This window comes from Seriola aureovittata, chromosome 15, assembly GCF_021018895.1.
Source record: "Seriola aureovittata isolate HTS-2021-v1 ecotype China chromosome 15, ASM2101889v1, whole genome shotgun sequence".
NCBI classification, from domain to species: domain Eukaryota; kingdom Metazoa; phylum Chordata; class Actinopteri; order Carangiformes; family Carangidae; genus Seriola; species Seriola aureovittata.
This window is the reverse complement of record NC_079378.1, coordinates 17,775,953-17,797,257: the sequence shown is the minus strand read 5'-3', so window position 1 is coordinate 17,797,257 and position 21,305 is coordinate 17,775,953. Positions and strand designations below refer to the sequence as shown.

At 40.8% G+C, this 21,305-nt stretch overlaps 1 protein-coding gene across 1 annotated transcript in view; it reads left to right on the top strand.

Moving 5' to 3' along the window:
• LOC130182040 (kin of IRRE-like protein 3) overlaps window positions 1-16,239 on the top strand; it is a 69,491-nt gene extending 53,252 nt beyond the window's left edge. Inside the window, exons 7-16 of the mRNA XM_056396571.1 lie at window positions 1,132-1,280; window positions 1,623-1,750; window positions 3,765-3,891; window positions 8,412-8,512; window positions 8,880-9,078; window positions 10,800-10,907; window positions 11,179-11,247; window positions 13,513-13,604; window positions 13,731-13,799; window positions 15,195-16,239. Of these exons, the coding sequence (XP_056252546.1) occupies window positions 1,132-1,280; window positions 1,623-1,750; window positions 3,765-3,891; window positions 8,412-8,512; window positions 8,880-9,078; window positions 10,800-10,907; window positions 11,179-11,247; window positions 13,513-13,604; window positions 13,731-13,799; window positions 15,195-15,671 (1,519 nt within the window). The 3' untranslated portion in view covers window positions 15,672-16,239. The remainder of the gene's footprint in view (window positions 1-1,131; window positions 1,281-1,622; window positions 1,751-3,764; window positions 3,892-8,411; window positions 8,513-8,879; window positions 9,079-10,799; window positions 10,908-11,178; window positions 11,248-13,512; window positions 13,605-13,730; window positions 13,800-15,194) is intronic.
• The last annotated feature ends 5,066 nt before the right edge of the window (window positions 16,240-21,305 follow it).

The following is a 21,305-nucleotide window of genomic DNA, read 5'->3' as shown; positions in this document are numbered from 1 at the left end:
GGAGTGAAGGACACTAAATGTGATGTGGGTTCATCATCATTAGGAAGTTAGAACTCTATGAAATTACTTTACATGATGTCAGTAAAACTGTTTATTGGTAGTTTGTACTCACATGATCATCATTAGGCTTTCATACGCAAATTCTTTCAGGCTGCATGGTGTGACTCTTTGTTATGAAACATTTCGACAATTTTTCCTCAACATTGCAGAATTTCAATGTCCACAAATGTAGCTGTCACAGAACCCAGCTATTTTCATTGAATACATCATGTCCCAGATATTTGATTCGAAAAAGATAAAATAAATCAAAAGGTTTTTAAAAAAAATAAATGATTGATTTAAATGATAATGAATGCCATTGAACATTTAGCATACTGTATACTGAACACACAATGACGGTGTGGGGAGAAAGAGACCATGATGAGGACGTCCTGGACGGTTCTTCCCCTCAGGGACCAGTGTAGCGTACATACCTGGCCTGGCATCAGTCACAAGCCACTAAGGAAGTTCATTGTAAGGACATGCAGAGTTACGGACCCACAATTGACACTTTGCGACTCTTCCCACCATCAAACTATCAAATTGATAGGAAACAGAGACAAAGGACCCTTCTCTCACAAACAGACCATGCTTTTAGCATATCCGAACGACACAGAACCAGACCAAAGGTCAAAGGGTCAGCTCCAGAGGATCAACCAATGGACACCAGTAAACTGGAGAATATAGGCTCTGTCTAATGATATTTGATTGTTTCTTATATAGAAAAGTATCAACAAAAGGACTGATTAACACTAAGGTGTGAATCCTGGCCTGTCTGTGCCATGCATGAACACACACACCAACCTCCCTTCCCCTGCCCCTCTCTAGATAAGAGTCATAAACTACAACCCATGTTTATAAGTAAACTATAGAATTAAATTATTCCAAAGTTCAGTAGAAAATTACTCTCTCCTCCAAGTGGAAACACAGGAGAAGAAGCTGAGTCAAAATATTGATTCTCAGCAGACTCAAAGAACACACAATCGCCAGAAATCATTTTCCTCCTCCGATCCATTGAAAAATCATTGCGGATATGAATGGACCTTTGTTTGTTACTCATCCATGTTGTTGCTTTGTTTCTAATGATTTCAGATGGGCCAAAGGAGGTTATGTGATCCCTGACGTGTCGGGCGACACCTATGAGGCTCTTGTGGACTACTCTTTCTTCACTGAGCCTGTTTCCTGTGAGGTCACCAACATACTGGGAAACACCAACATCACCAGGAACGTGGACGTCTACTGTGCGTGTTTGTCAGCTTTGTCGAACACCTATGCACAGATGAGCAGAGATAAATAACATACAGTACATCTATGTACATACAGGTCTTATCAGAGAGTCAAAAGAGAAGTATGTCAACATCTAAGTTATTTTCTATAGTTTCTTGGAAATTACATTTATACATTTATTACATTTATATGATAATTGAGAACCACAGACTACAATCCAGTGTAAAATAAGGATTATATTTGCAGCATACATTTTATTCTACTTTGTAGCTTTGGGCTCTTAAAATGTATTGTCTTTCCAAATGTTAAGATAATTATAAAGTCCAGATCATTTCTGTCATATGTCTGTTTTCTAGTTGGGCCGAGGATGGGGGCAGAGCCTCAGTCTCTGCAGGTGGACCAAGGATCGGATGCTGTTTTCAACTGTGCTTGGACAGGAAACCCCTCTCTGACCATCGTGTGGATGAAACGTGGCTCAGGAGTGGTATGTATTCTTTTGTCAACATATTTTTATTAGCTTTTTTTTTTTCCAAACTATTAACAACCACGTAGCAAAACAAGACAACAACAAAGAAAAGCAATAATAACACAATATAATGAAAGTAAACTAAAAACAGAAAAACAAAAAAAAAGGAAATAAAACAAATACAAAAACAAAAACAAGACAGGTAGTTGCACTTAATAGAAGATAGAAAGATAAGAAAGAAAGAAAGAAAGAAAGAAAGAAAGAAAGAAAGAAAGAAAGAAAGAAAGATGGAGATAGAAACAGGACTAGAAATAAATGTTACTAACTTCATATAGACTTGTATTCAAATAGGTGTGGGGGTCAGGAGCTTGGCTCAAGCATGGTCTATAAATGGTTGCCAGAGTCTCTCAAATGTGGCCGAGGAGCCAGCAATCGTCGTGCTAACAGAGTGACAAATTTTGTCATTTTCAGTTTAGTTCCGGATAGGTTATTATTTTTTTCACCTGTCACTCCAAAAATAGCTACTAGAGGGTCTGGCTTAATTGTGAATTTGAACATTTCTGATAGAGTTTTGAATATCGAATTCCAGTAAGTGGACAGGTTTGGACAGTGCCAGAATAAGGGTCCCAGAGAGGCAGGTGAGAGTTTGCATCGGTCACAGGTGGGGTCCACATCTGGAAACATTCTAGAAAGTTTAACTTTTGAGAGATGAAGGCGATGTAGCGCCTTAAATTGAATGAGGCCATGTCGTGCACATATTGAGGTAGAATGCACCCCTTCCAGGGCTTTTTCCCACCGCTCTGATGGGACGATTATCCCCAAATCTGCCTCCCATACAGACCTCAGAGTCTCCAAAGATGGGTTTTGTAAATTGGCTATGAAATTCTAAATAAAAGATACTGCACCCCTCCTTGATGGCTCAAAGGAAAATACAGACTCCATAGGTGACTCATCAGGCAAATTGGGAAAGGAAGGCATAATGGCTTGGATATAGTTGCGAATTAGAAGGAATCTAAAGAAATGGGATTGTGCTAATTTAAATTTATTTCACAGTTGTTCAAAGGTGGGAAATATTCCATCTATAAAAAGGGTTTTCATATCGTCAATGCCATTCCTTTTCCAAACACCAAAAGACCCATCCATGATTGATGGAGGAAAGAGGTGATTGAGGTACACAGGGGCGAGTAGAGAGCCGTTTTGCCATCCATAGTTTTTCCTAATAGCAGATCATATTTTCAGAGAGTGTGTTACAACAGGATTGTTTTTGACAGATTGTAATGACAGAGGCGTTGGGGAAAACAAAAGAGCTGACAGCGAAGACAAATAACATGAGTTACGCTCCATTTGTACCCAGATTGGAATTTCTGCATGGTTATCACATTGAACCCAAAAAGAGAGAGCGTGTGTATTACAGGACCAATAGTAAGACTGGAAATGAGGCATGTGGTACGTATTCTTCACCAATGACACAGCAGTTCATTGGAACCCCTGTGAGCAGCCCCCTGCTCTCTCTCTCTCTCTCCCTCTCTCTCTCTCTCACACACACACACACGGAGTCCTTTATTCAAACCTTTACCTGACACATGCTTATTGAAAGAGGAGTTTTTAAAGGACAAATCTGTCATTATAGCAAGATGTGCAGCAGACAGATGAAGCTGTCATGTAATGGTGAAAACATGGTATTAAATATGTTTCAATTACTTTTCAAATGATTTTGAACAACTCTCAAACAACATTTTACTCCTAAAAACGATATGACGCATAGCTCTTTGTGAAGGTTGAAAAGTTAAGAAAGCTTTGCTGTTGTACTTGATAGAGTACTCAGGATAAAAACTAGAATGACTTGTGTGATTTGTGTTTTGAATGACATAAAACATAAAAACACAGATAACAATATTCCTCAGTCTCCTTCACTCTGTGTGCAACATCTCTGACTAACAGCTTGTTGATCCTTCTTTGTTTTTGATGTTCAACTAGATAGAAATTACCTCTGTCTCCTCTAACCTTTGAAACCGTTTCCCTCACAACACAGGTGCTTAGCAACAAGAACACTCTGACACTGAAAGGAGTGAGGCAGGAGGATGCTGGGAAGTATGTGTGTCGGGCTGTTGTCCCCAGAGTGGGTGTGGGGGAGAAGGAAGTGTCGCTCACTGTGAATGGTGAGTACAATGGCCCATCATGCACTGCATGTGAATGGCTCTCTGTTTCCACTGCACTTGATTCAGTCTACATATGATGCACAGGAAGAGGCCTTCATGAGTAACAAAACTGTGCTGAAAAATAAAAGCAACCATTTCTGAGCCATAACTGGAATACCAGCTTTACCATTCAGAGTAAAAATCCCCCCAACATAAGAGTGGACAATGTGGAGCCTCACCTCTGCAGCACAGCTCATTTCATCAGAATGTGGACATTCCCACAAGAAGGGAAAACATATTGGATTTATGCTACGGACTTGCTGATCACAACATGATCTGTTTACTTCCGCTATACAAACAGGAACTCAAACATCACAAGCCACAGTCCTGCAGCGCCCCACAATGGACCGAGGATGCCACCACACAACTCCAAGGCTCCCTAGCATGCACCAGTCGGGACATTTATGATGGAGACCTGATTTACAGAGTCTCCATCATTACAGACTACATATAGATAGATACCACCATACCAGTCAAAAAATAATTAAATATCCTAACCCCAAATCATAATTTACCTATCAAATAAGACAGAGCCTGAAGGAGAAGCACACAAGCATTGCAAATGCAATATCACAAGACCCCACCCACCCATTCAACTGCCACTTCACTGTTCTGCCCTCCGTATGGAGGTACAGAACCCTGAGGTGCAACAGGGCCCGAATCAGTAAAAGCCTGATACGCTCAGCCACAGCAGCTCTAAATAAAGCCAACCGCTGATGTTACTGTCTCAACTGACATGATGTGTTAAGTTTACTGTTGTGTTGTGTGATGATGTGTAATGTGCATGTGTTGGCATTTCTGTGGACAGAACTGTGACAATGGTCCCCTTGGGGACGATGAACTAAACTAACCAACTGTAGCTTATGTATGCGCACATTGCACAGCAGATGTTTTACATGACTGTATTGAAAAGGACACTACATCATAATCGATATCATCATGTACAGCCCTCTTCTGTCAGTACGTGATGCCCATGTTTCTTCTGGCTATAGCAACATTCTCAGATGTTTCCTCAGTAAAATGGTTGTAAACTAATCATATAAAACTCATATAAAAACACTGTCAGCTTTCCTCAATGCTGCAAGACTTTCAATCTCCAAATAGGCCAGTTTCTTTCCTCACTGCAACTGATCTCTGTTCTGCCTCTATATCTTCTAAATATCAATTAAAAAAATCACAACACCCAGGTACCGTCTGACTCCAGGTCAGCCTCCTGTAGATGAGCTAAAGCAATAAGTTGGTGCTTCTTAAAAACAGTCATGTGTGAGCTCACTGACACAAAGCCTACTGAAATATCAGCTGGGTTGTTTGTTCCACCAATTAGCAGACTAAACAACACCTTCTGAAACACCTTAGAAGCAAGCACAATTCACATTTACAATAGTCCCTGCAGGAATAGATCTTTATTGTCACTGTTAAAAAAAACACCAAAGTGAGTTTAGCAACTCTTCATTAATGTGCAGGGGAAGCAGCATGAAAACACAGTAGCAGCATTAAAAAAAACCTCAGATTTAAAGATGCATAAAACAGTTCAACGTGACAAAGTGCATGTGTGTGAGGGTTACTGTTCGCAGCAGTCAGTTCAGTGGAAGTAATGGTGTAAGGTTTTTTTCTTTAATCTGGACCCACAATGTAGGACACAACGTAAGATGAAAAAAATGCACAAAATGCTTTATTGGTAATGGTGGTTCTTGTAGGGTTTTGGGGTTCTGGATTGGGGTTGGTGAGGAGAGTGTCGAGTGGCTGTCGGGCCATTAGCAGATGGCTGAGTGGGGTTTGACTGCAGTTTATAGTGCAGTAGGATGTGAAGAGCTGGACTGGAGCAGGTTACCGACGGTGTGCAGCAGGAACAGGAGCAGGAGCAGAGAAGTGCACCAGATTCCACGTGTGAAGAACAGGTTGAGCAGGGGAGTAGATGAGACCGAGCAGAGCGTGACTGGCAGTGGAGAAAACAGGTGACTCAACCTGAGGCAAAAGGAGAAAACTGGTTAAGAATAATCGGAGCATCAAAAAACAGGTGCTCAAAAATGGTTTTGCCAGAACGAGATACCACTAGGTATGATGGAACATCTGGCTAAGAATGGTAGAATCATCCCTCAAATACTGGTTGTGGAGTTGAATTTATGATGTGGAGCAGGTGAGTATGGAGACTGGAGGGAGTAGGATCCAGAAAGCCACACACACACATATAAACAGACAGACAGACAGACAGACAGACAACAAACTGGGGACAAACAAACACACAAGGGAGAGGAAAACAACATAGAACAGGGAAAGAAAAGGACCACAATGTCACATTTGACTGTCCCAGATCTTCTTCCAGACGGGAGGGGGGAAAATATAGTGTCAAGGGTCATTCTTCACTACAGCTGTGAACTACTTGCACGCATGGGGATCTTTTAAAAAGACAACCTCAGCATGATGAAATCCAGAAGGCCAAAGCCAAACTGCAGGAAAAATGCCCCAATAAAACCATCAACAAAGATGCATTATTTGATGTGGTTACTGGCCTTCAAAAGTTCCTAAAGGAGGGATCATTTGAAGAATGAAAAGTCAGAGATGGAGCACGGTGGTTCCCCACTTCAAAGAGAATGACATCCCACACACTAACCTGGCTAGGTTAGTATCTGTTGTCATATCTGGAAGTAATGCACCAGTTGAGAGTGTGTTCTCCCAAATGAATGATATATGGACAGCAGCAAGGAATAGGTTCACTGTTCCTACCATCAAGGCCAAGCTTACTGTGAAGACAAACCCCCTGCCACCCCTCCCCTGCCAGGAGTTCATGGAGAAGCTGGCCAATATCATCATCTTGTTCTCTTCTGCTCTCATTCTACCCAGACTACCAGGACCATTGAATGGCTGTTCAGATTGAACACTTTTGTGACTCTTATGTGTCTTATCTTTTCTGTTTCTGTAAAAAAAGTTGTTTTCTCTGTCTATCACAGTGTGCCTGTTAGTGTTGTCTGTCATAGTGTGGCTGTTACTATGTCAGTCTGGTATTGTTACTTGTCTATGTTCTCTGTTCTCTGTTTGTAAATAATAATAAAAGATTACTAATTAGATTACTAAAGATTTATAATATAATGTATAAATAAACTGTATTGAACATTTTCTTTATTGTCTGTTCCATAGTTTACCATAGCCACATAGTGCTCAGTGTTGAATGCAGAGCTAAAATCAACATACAGCGCCCTTGTGTATCGCTTCTTCAAAGGACAATACAACAGCAACACAACTCAGAGTTAGAGGAGAGACGTTAGAGCTAGATACAACTACAACATGCCATCCAATGGCTACCTACTAACACCTGTTAGCTACCCTCACAGTCACAATGGTATTTGATGTTAACGAGCACGCACCCCTCGGTCTAAATGTGTGGCAGTGTGCGGTTCTGGTTTAATACACTACTGTAATAATCTTGTTAATTGGAACAGGCTGTGTCAGTGTGCCACTCATGCTAGCATGCCAAGAGCTGTTCAACTTCAAATTAATTAAAATGGATTCATCTGAGGAGAGCCACACAAATATGTAGAGACAGCCAAGCAATGAGAAAGTTATTTGTTTGAATAATGGGCTCAGCTCCCTCTAGGAGCTCTCTCTCTCTCTCTCTGTAGTGGTGCTCATACACCTGAGTCAGCCCACAAACCAAACCCAACAGCCAACAGCTAAAAGTGTCAAGTAAAACAGTAGTCACCACTATCTGCTAAATAAACCATTGTTCAAATGGTCACTCAGTTGATAACCCATCAATGTGATGATGCATAAATGATTATATGAAGAGTAGTGTAATATGTAGTTCTTAATGCTGGACATGCAATATAATGTCTTCAGTGTGTTTCTCTGTGTTGTTCCAGTAGATCTATAGTTATGCCTCGCTGGTCAGATTTTTATGTCCATTGTTACTCTATTGCACCACTGGTCTGGGAATGATTGAGGGCTCATGTATGTATTTGTTACTTACATAATAATTTCTGTATATATTCTAAAACTCCGTATCAGCCCTGTAAAAATGGGGAGACTCTATCTGGTCATTTATGAAACTGAGTTTGGATAAATTTGGTTTAACCTGCACTGCACATCTGCACAAACCAAAGAAAAATCGATTAACATCCTGAAAATAAATAATTCAATTCAATTCAATTCAATTTTATTTGTGTAGTGCCAAATCATAATATACATGATCTCATGGCACTTTACAGGGTAAGGTCGAGACCTTACTTTATTATAGAGGGAAACCCAACAGTTCCCACAAAGAGCAAGCACTTGACGACAGGATGGGGAGGAAAAACTCCCTTTTTAACAGGAAGAAATATATCATAGGAACATAGGAAGAAATAATGTCTGAGATTTTACTGTTAATGGGACCTGAGCATGGTTCTGCCCTTGGCATTTAATGCATGCACTGCAATCACCAAAAAAATGCATGTCCATATTTTTATTGTGATGATTGTGTTTCTGCCTTGACTGTGCCTCCCCAGGTCCTCCCACTATCTCTAGCACCCAGACCCAGCAGGCGCTCTACGGAGAGAGGGGTCAGATCAAGTGTTTCATACACAGCAGCCCTCCTCCCGACCGTATCGTAAGTCACTTTATCCCTGCTTCCAATTACTAACTCAGTTCCATGTTCATGTATCTGATCAGTCTGAAAAGAATGGATGACTATCTCAGACACTGAAGAAAAAGATAACTTAAACCCCAGAACTTAACTGATTCATGTTCTGTAAAAATCATACAATCTGTCCTGATAAAGTTGATGTGTAACATGTCATTATGTTTACAAATGTACACGTGTATTTAAAGAAACAGCACCCAGTCACTGAATAACGGCTACTGTATGCTGTAGGTAAGTTTAAGATATTGTGGTGTAAAAAAGTCAAGTAACAGCAACAACATTGAGACTATATCATTTTTATGACAATGTGTGTAATCTTTATATCATCCCTCAGGCCTGGTCCTGGAAGGAGACAGTTTTGGAGTCAGGCACATCTGGACGCTACACTGTGGAGACGGTCAGCACAGAGGAGGGGGTCATCTCCACTCTGACCATGAGTAACATAGTCCCCGCAGATTTCCAGACCATCTACAACTGCACAGCATGGAACAGCTTCGGCTCTGACACTGAGATCATACGCCTCAAAGAACAAGGTGAGGAAAAAGACATGTCAGACAGGTTTAAGTGCAGCTCTTCACCTGTGGTTAAATCTCACACTGAGGCTACTGAGTCTGATTAAAGCTGTTGAAAACTGTATCTTCATCCCTGTGTGGATTCAAATCAGAATGTTGCAGGAAGATTCATGTTATAGACTTCTTAGAGTGTAACTGGACAACAGTGCACAAGGTTTCATAGCTGTCATGTCAAAAGAAAACAAAATGTGTTTAGTGTATGATTAGAGCTATAGCGCTGAAGGGATCCCTCTGCTGTGATGTGGGACAGCAATGTCTTCTTTCAATAAATAGATAGATAGATAGATAGATAGATAGATAGATAGATAGATAGATAGATAGATAGATAGATAGATAGATAGATAGATAGATAGATAGATAGATAGATAGATAGATAGATAGATAGATAGATAGATAGATAGATATTTACCATAATTAACATAATAGACTCTGAGACTCTACCAACTATTGTCTGTTTGGTGCCTCATCTCAGTGCACAGTCCTGCACAGAACTGAAATTAGCCGACATCTATAATTACATTTTGAATGATTCATTTCAATATACTTCTATTAAATGAAAAAACACATTAAAATAAAAAAATGATTTAAATGTATTTTCTCATGTAATAAAAATACATTAAAACCATAAAACTGTAAATGTTTTAGTTGGACTATGCTGATGAGTTTCAAAGCTATCATTCCCTGAAGAGACGGAGTTCTAGTGAAGACCAGGGGCCTCACTTATAACACAGTGTGTAGGATCCAGACGTTTGTGTGCACAAAAGCTGAAAATGTCATATACAAAAAAGTAATCAGATTTATGAGGCTGTGCACAGGCAAGCCTCATGCTCCGCCTGCAACACTCCCACAATCAACCACAAATGGTCAAACCCCTGATTAGCACTGATCGACACCTTGTTCCTGTGGAGGCTGATGGCTGCAGCAGCTGTTAATGCCACAAACAGGACCTTTGCTGAAATGAAACAGTGATCACACATGGAGGTGGATGTTCAGTGTGGACTGACCAGTGGAGGCACAGAGACACTGAAGCCCCTCCAGGTGTCTGTTATGTGATGGTGAGCTGATGAAATATTGAGCAGAACGTGATTTGAGTTGGTTCACATCTTATACAGTTGAAAGGTTCTTATGGAAAAGTTACAAACAACACAAAAGTGGAGTGGAATAAGTAATGAGTGATATGAAGTGAAATTATCTCACATTTAATTTCAATGTTTATCAACAGTTTTAAATGAGGCCCATGGACTGAACTGAGCCTTTTTTCAACATCACTTCCAAATGTCAATCTGACCAAAGAAGGTCAAACTGTAACTTGAATCTTTAAAGTGGCTCACTCCTGAGGAGCCTGTCAGACCGACTCAGGGACACAGTTTCCTGTTGGAAAGCTTGTGGAGCTCCTGTAACAATATTTTCAGAGCTGTACTGAAGACTTGCCACAGTGCGCCTCAACCTGATGCCTATCCTTGGCATCAGGGTGGTGGCTTCATGTAATTTCTTTGGGCTTTTACCGACCGGACTCCGTGGGCCAAGGCCCAGCTGCATTTCCAGATGTCTCGGTTTTAGGGGCTTGAAACCTTCAGAGTGGTGTGGACATCAGGTGTAGATTTAGCAAAAGTGATATTGTGTGTATTATTGTGGATGTGGCCTCAGTGCTTCTGAATGTCCTGCTGTGTCTGTTTCTTCAGAGACTCTGCGACTGGCTGTTATCATCGGTGTGGCAGTGGGAGCCTTCCTCGCCCTCTCTATCCTCCTGGGGACACTCAGCGCTTTCTGCTGCACCAGATTCCACACGAGTATGTAGTCTGTGTATGTGGTTTTTGTAAACAGCGGTGGTGGAGTGGAGTGGAAAAGCTTCTTCCAGAATTCTTCTTCAGTGGCTGATTTGGCTTCAGTCATTAATTTAGCCTCCAGCTCCACCTCTGCTGACTCTGAAATTCTGAGGATAGAGTGTAGTTTGCCTCTGTTTCTCTCTGCTTCACTATGTTTAGGAACATATGACTGGATGTCCTGGTAGAGTTTAGTGGCCTGGTTTAGTCTCTGACATGTTTTTGTCTGTTTCTACAGAGGATGTCCATCTGGTCATGTCTTCTCTTCCTGTGTCAATGTCACACCACAGAGATGTGAAAACAGAGAGTAAGGCCTTTAACAAACTGTGTGACTGACTCTGCTCACAGTGTGATGAGCAGTGGTTGCTGATGGTTGTGCTGAACATTCATCAGTGTTGTGATGTGTCTTTCTGCTTCATTGTTGTGTGTTTCTGGGATTTTATGTTATATATCCTCCACATCACCTGCTTAGTGTTCCATACATAAGATATATAATAATAATAATAATAATTATAGATATTAAACAATATTGTCCACTTCCTTTGGCTGGGGTGTTATAGAGCCTGATGGCAGTGGGAACAAAGGATCTCCTGAACCTTTCTGTTCTGCAACACAGCGAGATGAGATGTTTGCTGCAGCTGTAGCTGTAGCTGCTTCTCTGTCCTGCCAGAATGTTGTTGAGAGGGTGGTTGGTATTGTCCAAAATGGCCTTCATCTTACATTGCATGCATCTCTCAACAACAGTCCTGAGTTAGCCCAGACTCCTGCCAAGCACAGACCCAGCTTTTTCGACCAGCTTGTCCAATCTCCTGGTGTTCATGTCAGACATGCTGCTGCCCCAGCAGACTACAGCTTAAAAAAGTAAAGTGTTGTCTGAAAGGAATAAAAGTCCTTGACTAACAGGAGGAAGAAAAGGGACTGCAGAAGAGCGGAGCATAAATGGCGTAAAACCCAGATTTCAGACCATCTTGAAATCTATAAAAATCTATTGATTACTTATAACTCAAAAATTAGAAAAGCCATGAAACCATATTTTAAAAATATAAGGAACAATAATAAACACAATTCAAGGGTTCTCTTTTCCACTACAGACAAACTCTTAAACAATTCCAGAACTTATATTGCAGGTAATTTAGCTTCTACTGATAAGTGCAAGGACTTCAACATTCTTTCAAAACAAAATAATGACTACCAGGGCAAATATTCCCATAATTACTCATGCACCCCCTACCCTGCCTCCCTCAAATTTTATTTTATCACCAGTCAGTGCTGATGATCTTGGAACAGTGGTTCCATGGTCTTAATGGTCATAATGCTTCCACTTCTTTCCTTGATCCCATCCACGCCTCCTTTTTAAAAGCATTTTAACAGTCTATCTAAGGATATTTTAACCATTATAAAGACCTCTTTACAAACTGGTATTTTTCCCAGCTCACTCAAATCTTCAATTGTTAAGCTACTTTTAAAGAAGTCCACTCTAGATCCATCTATTATTAGTAATTACAGGACTATCTCTAACCTCCCCTCTTCCACAAACAGACCATGCTTTTAGCATGCCCGAACAACACAGAACCAGACCAAAGGTCAAAGGGTCAGCTCCAGAGGATCAACCAATGGACACCAGACAACTGGAGAATATAGGCTAAATCTCCAGTTTGTAACAATAAGACTTTGTCTAATGATATTTGATTGTTTCTTATATAGGACAAGTAACAACAAAAGGACTGATTAACACTAAGGTGTGAATCCTGGCCTCTCTGTGTCATGCATGAACACACACACATCAACCTCCCTTCCTCTGTCCCTCTCTAGATAAGAGTCATAAACTACAACCCACAGTCCAATCCTGGGTAGTGACCAGCAGAACACTCTTCACAGACACAGATCTAAGGAAGAATGTCAAATTAAATATCTAGCTGTCTGTAACTCATGAGATGTTCCTATGCAATAATATTTTGTGGCTATACATGGTCTTCCACCTCAGTATCTATCTGACTTGCTTGTGAGCTATCAACCAGCTGGAACAGGCCATCTCCCCCGGGTCTCCACAAAAACTGGTGAAACTGCCTTCAGCTTTTATGCTATAAGCTGCTGGAACATACTACCTAAGCATATTGAAGGTGCTCTGAGGGTTGCATTGAGTGACTCGTAGGTGATTAGTTTAGCAGCCACAGTGAAACGGCCTCTTTTAACAACAGCTTTGCTTGTCTCTCTATTACTTTGTCACTAAAGATCATCAGAAGGAAAGAGGAGATGCAATTGACTCATTTCTTCTCAGCCTGTGGTTGTCTTTGAGAGCTTAAGTAGACTACTGACTGCGACTTGCCAGATGTTCTGTCTTCACACTTTTAGGCCCGGTACACTGCATATTTAGACTGCAGATATTCTTCAGCATCCTGCTGATCAATATCTGGGGTTTCCTCCGGGGTTAAATCAGTGTTACCAAGTTGTAATTTATTCAAGTTTATTCAAGTTTTCAGTCAGTGAAGTCAGCATCATCACCCTGAGGTCTGAAAAAGCTGTGGGTGTGAGGCTGCTCAGCCACTCTGATCCGTCTCTCCCTGTCCTCCAGGTCTTAAAGGAGGCATTCAGGTGGAGATTGTCCACAAGGACCATGATGCAGCACAGGAGAGCGAGGAGCATATGAACATCAAACAGATGATGGTGAGTGAACAGTTTGATGCTCTGATACGGCCTCAGATACTGATGTGCTCTGTCCAAGGCTTTCTGTTTTTTCTGGTATGTATTCACTATGAATGACTATTGATGGCCCTGATTAACATGATGCAGACAGACCATGGTGAGTTCCAGCAGGAGGCTGTGCTGAAGCAACTGGAGGTGCTCCATGACGAGGAAAAGGTGGGTGAATACCATCAATATTCAGCTGTCTCAACTTCAAAGAGCCAGTTATCATGAATCATGTTCCTGCTGTGCAACGCAAAGAAAGCATAGATTATCATTAGTTATGATAATTATAGTGAAGATGGCTTTTCACTCCTGGTCACAGGCTTGCAACTAGAAACATGGCTCCAAAGCTAAAATGTGAAGCATGTTTAGGAGATACAGTATGTGCCATTATATCCCTTATGGTTGAATTTATATTCATATTTTTTTTATGATTTTTAAAATGAATGGGATCTCATCGGAGTACAGACTCAACTTTCTTCTGACCTACTCCGCTTTAAAAGCTTATCAGTTCTGACATATGTGTTATGTTCTGGATATTTTTACCTCCAAGTGAAGGGTTTTACAGCTTTTCTGAGATTTCATCAGACATTAAATGTGACCACCTAGAATGTGGAGCAATGGTTTTTGGCGGGGAGGGAAAAAAAAATCCAAACTTTTCCTGGTGGCACAGATTCTGTGGCCACAGGCCTCTACTCTCTAAATGTAAACGTCAAAATCAGCCGAGGTTTCATATTCGTTCACTGCAGTAGAAAGTGCAGGTTGACTCTCTCTTCAGGTTCCCAGTAAACTGAGAACATTCTCACAACATACTACATGTTCTAATGCTCAACTACTGAAGCTTGAACTAAATATAAAACCACAGCTAAAAAAATTTGAAGCGTGTCAGTGTCATGTCAGTGGCTCAGTGGAGACCTGACTATGGCTCACACAGGTGTATGGTGTTGACACTCAGTGAGCATTGAGTTCCTAATAACTGCCACTGTGCTAAAAGTAATGATCAGTATTTCTTGTGTTTCGATTTGGTTGACATCCTTTCCAACAGTGGACCAACCATCGCTGAGTTTACATTTTATTTTACTGAGTTATTGGGACATCCTGATAATAAAGAATTACAGTAGTCAAGTCTAGAGGCAACAGATGCATGGCTACCAGCAATTGTTTATGTGAATATGTGATGTTATGCAGGGTTGCATTTGATTTGACAGATAATAAAATGAATCAACACATCCTGCAACAAACATGAATACTGAGAAGCAGGCAGATGACACACCACTAAATCATGTGATCTGCTATTTCATATTGCACCTTTCTTCATTTCCTGTATTCATCAGCCCATTTTCTGATCACTGTTTGTGGCTCAACTCTTGTTCTTCAGTGAAAGTGAGAAAGTGTAGACAGGTGAAAAACCAGCTGTTGTTTTTCAGTGTCTGTGTTTAAAAAGCAGCTTTTACATAAATGTAGTTGTGCACAAAAAGACAGCATTGATTCACAAACAGGAGGCAACAAAATTATCTTGTTTGTTTACTGTCTCACTGAAATCACTTTTTCTTCTTTTGCATTTAAAAGGACCCCACAAATGGCTACTACAGTGTCAGCACGTTCAACGAGCACCACGCCACCCACACCATGTCCTTGACCCCCAGCCAGACTCCTGACATAGGCCGAAGCCCAACCGCTGGAACTAAGACTATTGGCAAACAGCAGGTGCCCACTGGCATGTCCTTCACCAACATCTACAACACCCTTGGTGCCGGTCCAAACCGCCTGTACGACTACAGCCAGCGCTTCGTCCTGGGCATGGGAAGCAGTTCCATCGAGCTGTGTGAGCGGGAGTTTCAGCGGAGCTCACTCAGCGACTCCAGCTCCTTCATTGACACTCAGTGTGACAGCAGCGTCAGCAGCCACAGCAAGCAGGACAGATGTGTGCAGCTTGACAAGGACAGCAAGACCTCAGCCTCGTCCTCCTCTCACTATTCTCAGTCCTCCTCCCAGAACTCAGACATCACCAGGCCTCTGCAGAAACGCATGCAGACCCATGTCTAACTGTCAAGGGCCTTGACCGGGCGATAAAGGAGTCATCTTACTTTCACAGATGAGACATAATATCAGCTGGTTTCAGCCTAGTGTCAGCTGGTTTCAGGTCTTTATCTGTTTGCTCTCCTCCTCCTCTCTGCTCACAAATGCAGTACTTTGATACAGCTGAATTCACAATGAAGCTGTTCTCATTTACATGGCAGACACTGTACAAGTGTAGAACTGTACTTGTCCCATTCCCATTAATGAGAGACACCTACAACTTGTGTGTATTTTGTGTCTCTGGGAAGCATGCTCTCATTTCCATGTTTGGCTGACATGGTCCTATTTACACTAGAGCTCTGTAAAACAAGTATTTTGTATACTGTGATTTTGGTACTGAATGATAAGGATGAAGATGAAGTGAGATTCTTGCTGTTAAACAGTTCTGTTGGTCTATGGACTTTGATGCACTAATGTAAGTGAGCATGAATGCTAGAGCTGGAGACAATACGCTCTCATCAGTCTGAGCCTGATAATTGAACTGCTGCACTCAAGTGCAATGACAAACACAGAATAAACAAACACAGAGTGATAACTGTGGTAGAACAAGGAGTTCTTTGAGGAAATCTAGATAAGTCCATCTGAAATGATGATGGTCACCTGGGCTGGTTTAAGAGACTATCATTCTCCTGGGATCCAAAGGGCCATGACACCGCAGAGGAACACAGATAACCAGGTTCAATGTATGGAAGGGGATGTGAATGGAGTGAAGGAAGCACAACATGCTACATCATGTTCTACAAATGCATGTCACTGAAAAGCATTGGGTTTAAGTACTGTCACAACTCAGCGCTCAAAGATGTGTTAGGGTGCTAATATTGTGTCTTAATTAAAGAAAACTACAAATAAACCTCAGTGCAACTTGATTGGAGGCATTTTTGTTCTCTGTGGTGGAAGTTGCCACTAGGATTTTTATTTGGTAAAGGGGAGAACTCTAAACACAAACCTACAAATTAGCATAGCATTCAAACAGACAATAGCTAATTGGATGTTTCTCAATCAAAACAATGCATAAAGACAGAGATTATTTGCGTTGTGAAGTAGCGTCGGAGCATGGGAGTTGTTGTCTTCACCGCCACCTGTCAGTGCCGTCAGCTTCTCCTGGTTTGGATTCTTCAATGTTGTTAATAAGGTTTTTGGCGGGAGCTGAAATGTCCAGAGGTCTCGGTCTCTCCAAAATGGACCAGGTGACAGGGATGTGCGCAGACATTTTGGGGGGCAGGGGCTCGAGTGAAAAAATCTCTCATAATTATTCATTAAAAAAAAAAACATTTTAAACAAAAAGTTAAACAGTGGCACATCTCTGACTAGTGATTCTTAGTCCTTCTGGTGTTATTTGTCCCATATAAGAAACAATCAAATATCAATAGATAGAGTCTTATTGTTACAAACTGGAGATTTTGCCTATGTTCTACAGTTGCCTGGTGTCCATTCGTTGATCCTCTGGAGCTGACCCTTTGACCTTTGGTCTGGTTTTGTGTCTCTCTGACATGCTAAAAGCATTGACTGTTTGTGAGAGAAGGGGCCTTTGTCTCTGTTTCCTATCAATTTCATAGTTTGATGGTGGGAAGAGTCACAAAGTGTCAACTGTGGGTCCGTAACTCTGCATGTCCTTACAATGAACTTCTTTAATGGCTTGTGACTGATGCGAGGCCAGGTATGTACGCTACATATCCCCCACTCAGTTCAATGGTCGCTATCCAGGGAGCGTTGGATCGCCGAATCGAGGACATCGGTGGCATCAGGAACATGGCACATAACAACTGCTAACATGATCAGAGTTGATGTCTTTTTTTTTTTCAAAAATGAAAACAACTATGAACTGTATAGCTATTCTATAATCTAGGCAAAGCTGAATGTTGGATCATCATTTCTTATCTCTTGGAGAGAATTACCTTTTGTCATGGCAGCTATGTTAGCAGTTAAACAAACAGGGCCTATGTCTAACGATTGAATATAAAAAACAAAATGTACAGTGCATCCGAAAAGTATTCACACCCCTTCACTTTTTTTAGAAATTCTTGCAAATTTATTAAAAATAAAAAACTGAAATATTGCATGTACATACAGTAAGTATTCACACCCTTTGCTATGACACTCAAAAGTGATCTTAGGTGCATCCTGTTTCCACTCATCATCCTTGAGATGTTTCTACAACTTGATTGGAGTCCACCTGTAGTAAATTCAATTGATTAGACATGATTTGGAAAGGCACACACCTGTCTCTATACTGTAGCTCCCGATCTGAAAGACCCTGTGATGTGTGGGTGCCTGAAGATAGATAAGGTCTTGAAGGAGGAATCACTCTAGTCAAGTCCGGAGGAGTTCTGCTGTCCCCGAAGGGGTCCGGCTTTAGAGGCAAGAAGAGGTGAGAAGACACGCCTTGAACTTCCCTGTTAGGTGGCTCATCTTTTCTTTCCTCTTGGAAAGTTTCAGTCAGGTATGGCTGTCTGGTTTGATCTATCTTAACAGAATGTTGCAGTTCTCTTCTAACAACTACCAGTTCCTGTGAGAGTTTGTCTCTAGCCTCAGTCAACTGTTCTTGCATCTTTTGGGTCTGCTTTTGTTGTGCATCAAGATGCAGGTTATAGGCTCTGTTCTGAGCTTTTAGCTCATTGATATGTGTTTCAGTCTGTGTTAAAGACTGTTCTGATTGTTCAAGCTGTTGTTGGAGGAGTTGGTTTTCTCCCTTTAGTTGTAAATTTTGTTGGGTGCAGGACTTCAGCTTATTTCCTGCCCATTCTAACCGATTATGTCCATGTCTGAGCTGTGTAGTTAACACAACAGCCAGGCTACCTAACATTTTGGTCAGTGCCGAATCTTTTGGTAGCTTAGTCAGGGACTTGTCTACAAGTGCTATTTATTTATTATTATTATTTGTTCAAGGTCCAAAGGGTTAGTGCTTTGGATTCTAGTTGCATAGCCAGGTAGCAACTCTTCAGTCATGTCCACCAATGCAATCTCCAATTTTTCAAAGGAGTCATCATAGCCTGAAGCTTTCAATGCAGCTCAAGCTGCCATGTCTGATTTGCGAGGGGTAAACATATAGGTGGTTTTGTTACTGAGTTTAATTTATTATGTCGAAGTTCGAAAGAGGGGGAAAAAAACAGTGAACAAGCACATTGAATTTAAAGGCAGTGATTAGTAGGTTCTGTATAACCCTCCAGTTGTTCTGTAAACAACTACATAGGGCCTGTGTATGTTCTACTGTTAATTCTCACAAATGTTGGGATCAACACCGGTTATGAGAGACCCAATCTAAATTGTTCTTGTTCAGCGATGTATTAAGCTATAATAGCCACCAGAGGGAGCTAATCCTGTAGTTGCCTTGCTTTACAATCAGCAAACCCCAAACCCCCATAATTGACCAGGTCCAGGTACAGCAACTGTCAAAACTGGAACCTCCAATTGAAGGGATCAAGTTATAGTGTCAAAGCTGAGAGCAGAGCAGACTTGAATAGCATCAGCAAAAGGGCAGTCAGACTGAATAGAGAATCAAAAGAATCAGATATTGGCAAGTTTTACAGTGACCTTAAAATCAGTCTATGATGTTCACTGATGTAGCCTACTAGAATGTGACTTTAACAATTTGATTAGAAGTGACATAAGAGTACATGTGAAATCTCAAATTCAAATAGTGTTGACACTTATTAAGATCAATTGCTTCAACTGTAGGATTGTTTTGGGTTAATTCAATAGTGTGAGTAATTAGCAGCAAGATTTTGACATAGCAAATTATAAATTTACACAACTAGCAGTTTAGATTTCAATCTGTTGCATGCACACATTCAGCTCCACTGCCTGTGCCATCGATGACTGCCACATCTGGATTCTTCCTCCTGCAGAGGCACAGAAAAAATGTTACATAAACAGAAAACTTTCCTCTCAGTGCCACTGCAGGGCATCTGTGATGCAAAGGGCACATTCCTGGATGTGTTCATTGGCAAGAATCTCTACATGATGCTCTTGTCTTGTGCAGATCACCCATGTACCAGCAGGCCCTGTATCCACCAGCTGGATACTTCCTTTTAGGAGATGGAGGATACAAATGATTAATGGTAACACTTTGGTAAAGAAGATGGTTATGAATAAACTGATCTGAATTGACTAACATGTTATGTAGTGTGTTTCTTTTGTCAAACATATTACTGCAGTGCATATGTGGAACGCTTTGATTGTAGTTTTAATGCGGTGCGTGCACTCACCACAAGTACAGAGGGGAGTTATGAGTCTGGATTACAATTTGAGTTTACTTTTACTGTGATACTTCATGTTTTACTGTAAATACGTCTAGGAGTTTTTTGTGTACGTTCTAATATGTGAGTTTTACTTTGAATGGAGTATTTCTGGATTGTGGTGATGACAATTTTAATGTAAAGATACAAGGATATGAGAGATGAGGTTTTCAAGGAAGTCATTTTTGTGAAATGGGTGGTAGTCAGTGTTGTGCATGAACAGCGTTCATTGAACATGTTCATATTTTTAGTGAATGCTGAACTGAATGAATCAGTTTACAAATGATGAACGTAGGTGTAAGCCACACAAGTTTTAGCTCACGTTTGCATAATGTCTCCATAGACACGGCCCAGCTTGGCTGGTGCAAGAGGGACAGATGGTACAAACGCATCTACTACTGCTGAAGCCAGTTTGTTTGAGCATTTGAAGCAGTTTTATGAACAAACAGGTGAAGACTCAGACGGATTATATTTACATATGGATTTTAAATCTAACTAATGTCTGTGTCAGTGGTATACAATAATTCATTTATTTGGAAGTGGCAATGATTTGGGCCTGGTAACCTCAAAAAAATATTTTTTGCATTGTGCATGCCTAGTATTTCGTAACAACTCAAACTGGTGGGAATTCAGTTCGTTATGATAGTTGTAAGAGTGGATAGACCTTTTCCCAAAGGCTATATGTAGCAGGTGGACATTAGGACTAGGACATTTTTGTCAATACACTGTACTACTGTGAAATATTGTGTAGGCTTATTAGTTTACAAAGTAATCTGTACATATCTAAGAAACCGATAGGGTGTCCCATTGGCAATTTTTCCTCCTTCATGCCTGAGATCGGGCATTACACAAACAATACAACACTGCCATCTAGTGATCACATTTGAAAACTGCAAGACATGTTGAATCAATCAAAAATAATAAACTTGAAAATTGGTAAGTTAATTGATAAAGAGTTAAAATTAAATATCTGATAACATATGTCTTTGACAGAACTGGAAAAGTCTTGCATTGAAGGTTCATATATTGTATTTGTCCCCACTGTGGAAGTTATGAGGTAAGTAATCATTAGATTAGATTAGATTAACTTTATTTATCCCACAACTGGGAAATTCATTTACCACAGCAGAAAAATAAACATCTATAGAATAAACATCTATGGAAATATACAACAAAAATATACCAGCTTGTATTCCCTAGTAAAAAACACTGTTGTTTTGCATGTATAGGGAGCATGTGAATGTGCTGAAAGGAGAGACCAGGAGTCAGTTAATGTGTTTTAATGTCTTCTGCAGGAGCAAATAAATGCCAGAAACAGTCCATTACGTCATCCTCCTTTATGCCCCATCCTCACACCCTTCACATA